Source organism: Nomascus leucogenys, chromosome 6, assembly GCF_006542625.1.
Source record: "Nomascus leucogenys isolate Asia chromosome 6, Asia_NLE_v1, whole genome shotgun sequence".
In the NCBI taxonomy this organism is placed as follows: Eukaryota; Metazoa; Chordata; class Mammalia; order Primates; family Hylobatidae; genus Nomascus; species Nomascus leucogenys.
This window is the reverse complement of record NC_044386.1, coordinates 78856046-78865750: the sequence shown is the minus strand read 5'-3', so window position 1 is coordinate 78865750 and position 9705 is coordinate 78856046. Positions and strand designations below refer to the sequence as shown.

Below are 9705 nucleotides of genomic sequence, written 5' to 3'. Positions count from 1 at the left end.
CACAGCTAGACCTAGCCTCGAAAAAAAAACTATATGTATGTAAATATGTATAAATGCATATAAATTATATAATATTTATAATTATATATACACATACAAACTGAAAGACATGTATATATTATGTTTGTAATTATATAATTATAGAGTATATGTGTGTGTATAGTATATACATATATATAAACATCGTTTTTATACTATACTGGAGATACTAAATGGATTCTGACTTTCAAATGAGTGAAAAAGCGAGATATTTAAATAACTAAAAATTATATACAGAAAAGCTTATTTCATATTAGAGATTCTAATTCAAATTATTCTAAAAAGATATGATTTCTTACGTTTAACTTTTTAAAAACATTTGTTGGCTCAGAAGTTATCTAGCTAATGTGCACTTTGATGATGTTAATTGTCAACTTAATTTGCATCTGCAGTTGGAAGGCATTTAATATACTATAATATCTTTCAGTCAAGTTTTGTAGCATTTTATTTTTGCAGTAAAATAAATGAAGCATATACATTTATACTGCAACTAATGAATTTCAGCATATGATATGTAAGATTTTTCACTCCACTCTACATCTAAAATGCTTTATATTTGAAAGTGAATACTCACATACTGGCTCATAAATCCCAATGACTTGCTTTGTTTAAATTATTTACGTAATATTATCCAATGAAAGTAATTTACTGCAAGCTAAGCTATGAGGACACAAAGGCATAAGAATGATACGACTTTGGGGACTTTGGGGAAAGGGTGGGAGGGTGGCGAGGGATAAAAGACTACACATTTTCTAAAAGAGAAAGTAAGGCAAGGCACAGTGGTTCATGCCTGTAATCTCAGCACTTTGGGAGGCCAAGGCAGGCAGACCACTTGAGTTCAGGAGTTCAAGACCAGCCTGACCAATATGGTAAAACCCCCTGTCTACTAAAAATACAAAAATTAGCTGGGTGTGGTGGCACATTCCTATAGTCCCAGCGATTTGGGAGGCCAAGGCAGGAGAATCACTTGAACCCAGGCGGTGGAGGTTGCAGTGAGCCAGGATCACACCACTGCACTCTAGCCTGGGCAACACAGCAAGACTCTGTCTCAAAACAAAAACAGTAATATACACTTTTTTTTTTTTTTTTTAAGACAGAGCCTCACTCTGTCACTCAAGCTGGAGTGCAATGGCATGATCTCACCTCACTGTGACCCCTGCCTCCCGAGTTCAAGTGATTCTCCAGCCTCAGCCTCCTGAGTAGCTGGGATTACAGGCACCCACCATCATGCCCACCTAATTTTTATATTTACATAGAGACGGGGTTTCATTGTGTTGGCCAGGCTGTCTTGAACTCCTCATCTCAGTGACCCTCCCACCTCAGCCTCCCCAAGTGCTGGGATTACAGGTGTGAGCCACCACGCCCGGCCAGTAATATACACACTCTTAAGATCATGGATTACACACAACTTCAGGATGCTGGAAATGAACGTTGAGTTTGGCATCTAGCTGTTTAGCTTTCCAGAGGCTCAGACCGTAGCAAACAAGCAGATCTAATTTTTAAATATATTTTATAGGTTTACAGTTTTGTATCTTTTTCCCTTAACGTCATGGGTGATTTTCACTGTATTTATCACTCCACTGAAATTGCTGTTGCTGAGTTATTTTTGCTAAATCTAATGCATCATATGTAGTGCTATTGATGATTGTTTTTTGGAACCCCTATTTCCCTTGAAACCATACTGTGTGAGCTTTTCTCCTATTCCCTCTGTAGTTCTGTCTCTGCTTATCATTTAATTGTTGGTATTTCTTAGGGTTATAGCTTGCCTCCGCTGTCCTTGGTCTCATCCAACGCTCTGGCTTTGGTTAAACTGAATATCATGATCACATGCTTTCTTCTATACTCCAGCTACTTATTGGACATCATGACTTAGATATACCTGAAATTCAACAAGTTCCAAATTTAAGTTTACTCCCAAACCAGCTTTTTCTGTGAATGCATTGACATTCAAGTCAGAAACTTGGGAGTTACCATGGATTTCTCTGTCCCCCAACCCTACCATATTTATAGGTGTCCATTCTTACCAGTCCTACTTAAAAGTCTCTCCGTTTCTATTGATCCCTTTACTATTACCGTAGTAAAGCCGCTTTCACATCTCTGATTCACCCAGCTAACAGACATCAGCTTCATAGCTGGTCTTAGTTCCTTTAGTCATACTCCTGTCTAACCCATTATGTCATCACCAAAAATGCAAATCTGATCAGACTCTTATGCTTAAAATCCTTCACTGACCTCCCAGTACCGTTAGGATGGAGCAAAGGTTTTCCAAGGTTCTCCTTTATCTTTTTTTTTTTTTTTTTTTTGTAGGTTCTCCTTTATCTTAGGACCTCCTGACACGTTCTGTTTTCTGGAATCAACCACCCCATTCCAGGTGTTTGTCTTCCTTTCCATTATCCCTCCTCTGCATTGACTCTTACCTATTCTTTAGGACTCAACTTGAACTTCACTTTTTGAGAGAAGCTCTCTGCCTTGTGTCATCCATACCCTTGAGTGCCTTTGCTGTACTCTCATTGTACCCAGTAACGTACTCTTTCATAGCACTGTTATACTATGTATTTACCTGTTTTAATGATCTCCCTGCTAAACTCAGCTCACCAGTGGCAGGGACCTGTGCTTACCATTGTATCCTCAGAGGCCAGCATAGTCTAGCACACAATAATTACTCCTTTATTACAGTCATTCATTCATAGCCATGAGTTTCCTTAATCATTCTCACTTGATAGACTATTTATAATGAATCCAATTTTTGCTATTACAATAATATTGCAAGGAGCATTTTTGTACTTGGTGGTTTGTTTCTGAGTTGAAGATTTTAGGCATTTAAGTGTTGCCTACTAAATTTCCTATGTGACTATATGTGTGCATGTGTGTATCTCAGGTTTTAATTGTATTCTGTTGGTGTCTATGCACGACTTTCATCACATTGTTTTTAAAAATTTCCGGCCAGGTGCGGTGGCTCACACATGTAATCCCAGTACTTTGGGAGGCCAAGGTGGGCAGATCACCTGAGGTCAGAAGTTTAAGACCAGCCTGGCCAACATGGCAAAATCCCGCCTCTACTAAAAATACAAAAATTAGTCTGACGTGGTGGTAGATGCCTGTAATCCCAGCTACTTGGGAGGCTGAGGCAGGAGAATCACTTAAACCCGGGAGACAGGTTGCAGTGAGCCAAGATCACGCCACTGCACTCCAGCCTGGGCAACAGAGTGAGACTCCATCTCAAAAAATAAAAATAGCCTGTGTGCTATTGCTCACGCCTGTAATTCCAACACTTTGGGAGGCCAAGGTGGGCAGATCACCTGAGGTCAGGAGTTTGAGACCAGCCTGGACAACATGGTGAAACCCCATCTCTACTAAAAATACAAAAAGTAGCCAGGCATGGTGGCCTACTCCCTGTAGTCCCAGCTACTCTGGCAGCTGAGACAGGAGAATAGCTAGAACCCAGGAAGTGGAGGTTGTAGTGAGCTGAGATTGCACCCCTGCACTCCAGCCTGGGCCACAGAGTGAGACTCCATCTCCAAAAAAAAAATAAAAAGTAAAAATTTCCTATTGATGCTCAAGTATATATATATTCCTACTTTAAACAATTTTTTCTTAATTAGAAAAATGTGTCCTGGGCATGGTGGCTCACGCCTGTAATCCCAGCACTTTGGGAGGCTGAGGTGGGAGGATTACTTGAGGCCAAAAGTTTGACTAGCCCAGCTAACATAACAAGACCCTGTCTCTATTTTTTTTTAAATATTAAAATAGGCTGGTGCAGTGACTCACGCCTGTAATCCCAGCACTTTGGCAGGCCAAGGCGGGCAGATCATCTGAGGTCAGGAGTTTGAGACCAGCCAGGCTAATGTGGGTGAAACCTGTCTCTACTAAAAATACAAAAGTTAGCTAGGCGTGGTGGCGTACACCTGCAATGCCAGCTACTCAGGAGGCTGAGGCAGGAGAATAGCTTGAACTTGGGAGGCGGAGGTTGCAGTGATCCAAGATCTCACCACTGCACTGCAGCCTGGGCAACAGAATGAGACTCTGTCTCAAAAAAAAAAAAAAAAAGAAATTATATATATATGCGCCAGGCATGGTGGCTCACGCCGGTAATCCCAGCACTTTGGGAGGCTGAGGTGGGTGGATCACCTGAGGTCAGAGTTCGAGACCATCCTGGCCAACATGGTGAAACCCCATCTCTATTAAAAATACAAAAACTAGCTGGGCGTGGTGGCAGGCTCCTGTAGTCCCAGCTACTCAGGAGGCTGAGGCAGGAGAACCTCTGGAACCTGGGAGGTGGAGGTTGCAGTGAGCCAAGATCGCACCACTGTATTCCAGCGTGGCAACAGAGCGAGACTCCATCTCAAAAAAATAAAAAAATACGTATAAAAAATTATAAGTTGCACAGGACAATGAATGTTGTAGTCTTAGTGACTAATGCAGTAATACATCTGAGCCGAGTCACAGGATTAAAATTTAGTGTTTCTAAGAAATCCCTGCTTTTGTACATTTGGAGAATTAACATACACAATAAAATATGTAACTTTTAACAAATATTTTCATAATTTGAATGAACTTTCATAACTTAGCCACATGAGGGCAGTAGAAATACAAACGCAAGTTTTTATTTTTCATATTTCAGGTAAGTAATTTGCAATGCAGACTAAAAATACAGTCTGCCAACTAAAATATTTTTGAACTCTTCCCTTAGCAAATTTGTCTGGTGGTTTTTTTAAGTAGCTAGGATTAAAGTTACGGAAAATCTTAAGCTAAGCATTAAAGTTATTATGTTCTTGGTAGCTAAGATCTCTTAAATTGCTTTGGAGAAAAATGTGAGGGGAAAAAACGTTTCACGGTATTTCTAAATGTTTTGTTTTAAAGGGCTCTCTAAATACATACAGATTCTGCGATAATGTGTGGACTTTTGTATTGAATGATGTTGAATTCAGAGAGGTGACAGAACTTATTAAAGTGGATAAAGTGAAAATTGTAGCCTGTGATGGTAAAAGTAAGTGCTTGCCTTATTTCTGTGAAAGCAAAGCTACTTGAAACCTTGTTTTTATGAGCCTTTAGAAGATCTGCATCCATATGAAAAGCCTAATAGGTAAAATGGCCCTATGATCAACTCCCAGATAAGCCCAGGCTTTTATCTCAGCTAAATTCTGAATTACATATCTCAGACAGTGCTCTTACTGACTTTGTGACTTAATAACATATAGACTACTTACACAGAATAACATATAGACTACTTACACAGATTGGATTTGTGTGGGTAAAATAAGCAAATTAATAAGCATTTCTTCTGAATTTCCATTACAAATTTTAAGTGTTTATCAGGCTTTTCAGACACCTTTTACTTTAAGGAAGAATTTTGACAATCCTATGGTTTCTATGTTGCTGGATACCCATATATTTAAAGAGTTTTTTTAAACAGGATTTTAATTAACCATAAGAACTTTGGAGTCATGATGGTAAATATTCATCTAATCTGTTGAATATGACATGTGCAAGTGAACTTTTCACACCAGGTCTAGGAACTTCAGGTCCTTAAATGTTTCAAAAACTATACACCTAATTTCTGTTTCATGATTATTTCCTTTTTGCTAATTATATTTTAAGTATACTTCATAATCTGAACCATTTGTGTTAAGAGCAGCTATTCCAGAAAGTAAATAGAAAAGACTGCTGCTCTTTGAGAGGGAGTTTTGAAAAGCAAGAGAAAGAAATGTAGAAAGTAACACCATCCATTTCCCTGTTTGAGTCGGATTTATGTATTTTGCATTTCCACAGAAATAGCTAATCACTGAAGAAATGTAGAGAATACAAAAAAGTACATGGAAGAAAAACGTTCTCTATAACACTACCTGATGGTGTTATAACTATTGAATATTTTACTACCCTATTGAATATTTTATAACCTATTTTTGCAAAAATGCATGTATATGTAGACATTAGTAAATATATTTTTCACTGAGTTTACTACTCTTAAGCCTTTAAAAAAAAAAAAAAAAGTCTTGCTGTATTGCCCAGGCTGGTCTCAAACTCCTGGGCTCAGGAGACCTTGCCACCTCAGCCTCCCAAAGTGCTGGGTTTAAAGGCGTGAGCCCCTGCACTTAAGCCTGATTTTTAGTGGCTATATAAAATTACACCTTTAAGCCCTTTTTAAAGAAATAGTCTCTTCCAGATATCAGAAAGTCTCTGAACCTAGCATCGTTACTGTTGGTGACTTGTTATATAGTTTATAAGGTTACCTAGGAATAATCATTCTAAGAACTTTGGGCATAGTTAACTTTTTATTATAGTCATCAGATACATCTTTGTCATTACAGCAAGGAACAATGTTATATTTGGGTCTTTTTTATATTTGGGTATTTTTTAAATTCCTGTGAAGGTGGTACTGTTTCCTGAATCACAAGATAACATTTCTATGTTTGAAATTATGTACAATTTTTTTCATATTTAAGCTAACAGCATCCTCATAACCTTTAGGTTTTATTTTTATTAGTCTGTAGAATTTAGGGATTAATTTATAATACCTAGACGTCTATCACAATAGAGCATTTTTTTAGCACGGAAATGTTCTGTTGCATTTTCCAATAGCCACTCATGGCTGTTGTACTTGAAATGTGGATAGGGCAGCTGAGGAACTTAGCCACATATGGCTAGCCAGTGGTTACTGTATTGGACAGAACAGATGTAGATTAGTAGAGTGTCAGTTTCAGTCATTTGAACCATAGCTGAGAACCAAAAAAGTAAAGCCCTGAACAAAATAAATATTGATGTATAATATCAAAGAATCCATGTAAAGATTTGTATTTTGCTGATAGGAGCGCCTGTCTGGTAGTCCTTAGAGTGTGTTGCTCTTTCTTTACAAGATTGTTTTCCAAACTGCAGTGGATGAGAAGTAGCAGATCGGCCTTGTTTATTGCAGTAGTTTTTGAGGATTTTCCCCTACTTCAGCACAGTGTAGCAGTTGATCTTTAGTGAGAAGATTGTTGACTCAAGGAAAGCTTAAATTGTATTCCATTTACGTTATATCTGCAGAAAAGAATGCAGTGTCAGAAGTTTGGGACAGTAGGCCAGGCACAGTGGCTCACACCTGTAATCCCGGCACTTTGGGCAGATCACTTGAGGCCAGGAGTTTGAGACCAGCCTGGCCAACATGGTGAAACTCCATCTCTACTAAAAATACAAAAATTCGCCAGGCATGGTGGCGCCCGCCTGTAATCCCAGCTGCTCAGGAGGCTGAAGCAGGACAGTTGCTTGAACCCAAGAGGTGGAGATTGCAGTGAGCTGAGATCGCGCTACTGCGCTCCAGCCTGGGCAACACAGTGTGACCTCTGTCTTAAAAAAAAAAAAAAAAGTTGCTGGGCGTGGTGGCTCACACCTGTAATCCCAGCACTTTGGGAGGCCCAGGTGGGCAGATCAAGAGGTCAGGAGATCGAGACCATCCTGGCTAACACGGTGAAACCCCGTCTCTACTAAAAATACAAAAAATTAGCTGGGCGAGGTGGCGGGCGCCTGTAGTCCCAGCTGCTCAGGAGGCTGAGGCAGGAGAATGGCGTGAACCCCAGGGAGCAGAGCCTGCAGTGAGCCGAGATCGCACCACTGCAGTCCAGCCTGGGCAACAGCAAGACTCCATCTCAAGAAAGTTTGAGACAGTAAAGGACCTGGAAAAAAAAAAGTGTTATATAACAATTATATGAACCAAATGTAGTTCAACTTGATTTTACTCTAGTATGAATATGAGGAGCTAAGCATCTTTGTATCTCTGCTTAAAAGGAAACTTACTGAAGTTCTCAAGATGCTTACATTGTCACCTTCCCTCTTTAACCTTGCCCTCTGTTCTTCCCCACCCCTCAAGCCACCACCACTATTAGTCCTATGTTCTCATTTTTGATAGGCTTAAAATAGTTAATTTTAAAATTAAATTGCTCCTTGAATTTACTTTCTCTTTTGTTTCCTAGATACTGGCTCCAATACTACAGAATGAATAGAAGAAATATGGCTTTTTTATGCCATCTTCTGTTATTCATTGCTTTTGAAGAGAAGCATAGAAGAGACTTTTTATTTATTCTAGAATTGCAGAAATGACTACACTGTGCTATACCAGAGAATTCCAGTAGAAAGAACCTTATAACTCTGTAGCCTCTTACATCACCTTTATTATACAGCATGAAAAAACCTTTTTTTTAATGACAAAAGTTGTTGCCTTCCTGAGAACCTTCTTTAATAAACTCATTTTAAAACTCTGAGTAATAACTGGTGAAGCTATTAAGGTAGCAATATGAAGATATTAAATAATGCATTTTCCCATTTCCTTTGCAAGGAACATAGATGCTCTTTCAGAATGCTTATTTCAATAAAATCATGTTAGTTTTGTCAGTTGTAACTTTGCCTGATGAAAGCATCAGCAGGGGCAAAACCAAACTCTGGATGGAATTTTATTAAGAAAATCTCTTGCTTTTTAAAATACAAAACCAAAGTTAATCAATCATTGGTATAAAAAACCCAAGTACAACTTGATTAGGAAAAACAACTTGATTAGGAAAAGTTAGACCATCATAGCAAAAACAAAACCAAAAAGCTTGCTTTCTTAGACCAGGTAACGAGGAAGAGGGAAAAAAACCTAAACAAACAAAATAGTCCCCCCACATGACAGGTAAATTATTTCTTCAGCTTGCCATATTGATCCAAATTTCATACATTTTATCATGTACATGATACATTAGACTTACAATAAAGTCTAATTATTAGACTTTGTCAGTGGATTGTGCTTGCAGAAATACAGAAGTAACATACTGACCGTAGGTGAGGAGTTTTTTACATCGTTAACTGGATTGAGCCAATTGGAGTAAAAGATTTTTGCTGTTACCTGGATCCTCCTGCAGTTGTTACCTCAGCATACCACTGTAGTCCTTGACTCTCACATTAAAACTTTTTGGCTAGGTACTGGTGGCTCACACCTGTAAGTAATCGCAGTACTTCAGGAGGCCGAGGCTGGAGGATTACTTGAGCCCAGGAGTTCAAGACCAGCCTGGCCAATATAGACTGTCTCTACAAAGAAAATAAAATTGTTTCATCCTCCAACTCATTCTGTGCATGTATTTCCATGTTCCCTTCCTAACCTCCACTACTACCTATTACATAGTCTGCTCCAGTTAAGCTTGAGAAAGAAACAAAAGAGACCTATGATTTTTAATGTTTGGTTCTGCTGTTTCCTCCAATTTTCATGCCTTTCCTGTCAGCATCAAAATCCTACCCATCCTCCAAAACTTAAACCCAGTTGTATCTGAGTGTAAACCATATTTCTTCCTTTCTGATCTCTTACAGATGAGTGGTTTAAATACATGAAAAGCCTGGGCATGGTGGCTCACGCCTGTAATCCCAGCACATTGGGGCGTGGAGGCAGGTGGATTGCTTGAGCTCAGGAGTTCAAGACCAGTCTGGCCAATACGATGAGATCCCTCTCTACTAAAAACTACTAAAAAAAAAAAAAAAAAAAAAAAAATCCAGGTGTGATGGTGCATGCCTGTGGTCCCAGCTACTTGGGAGGCTGAGGTGGGAGCATCAACACTTGAGCCAGGGAGACAAAGGTTGCAGTGAGCCAAGATCATGCCACTGCCCTCCAGCCTGGGTGACAGAGTGAGACCCTGTCTCAAAAAAATAAAAATATGAAAAAACAAT

At 39.1% G+C, this 9705-nt stretch overlaps 1 protein-coding gene across 4 annotated transcripts in view; it reads left to right on the top strand.

The window, feature by feature from the left end:
* GTF2A2 (general transcription factor IIA subunit 2) overlaps positions 1-8892 on the top strand; it is a 19344-nt gene extending 10452 nt beyond the window's left edge. For all 4 annotated transcript variants that reach the window (XM_003267052.4, XM_003267053.4, XM_004088287.3 and 1 more), the window contains 2 exons: positions 4900-5026; positions 7986-8892. In XM_003267052.4, coding sequence (XP_003267100.2) covers positions 4900-5026; positions 7986-8011 — 153 coding nt within the window. In that variant the 3' untranslated portion in view covers positions 8012-8892. The remainder of the gene's footprint in view (positions 1-4899; positions 5027-7985) is intronic.
* Positions 8893-9705: the final 813 nt, after the last annotated feature.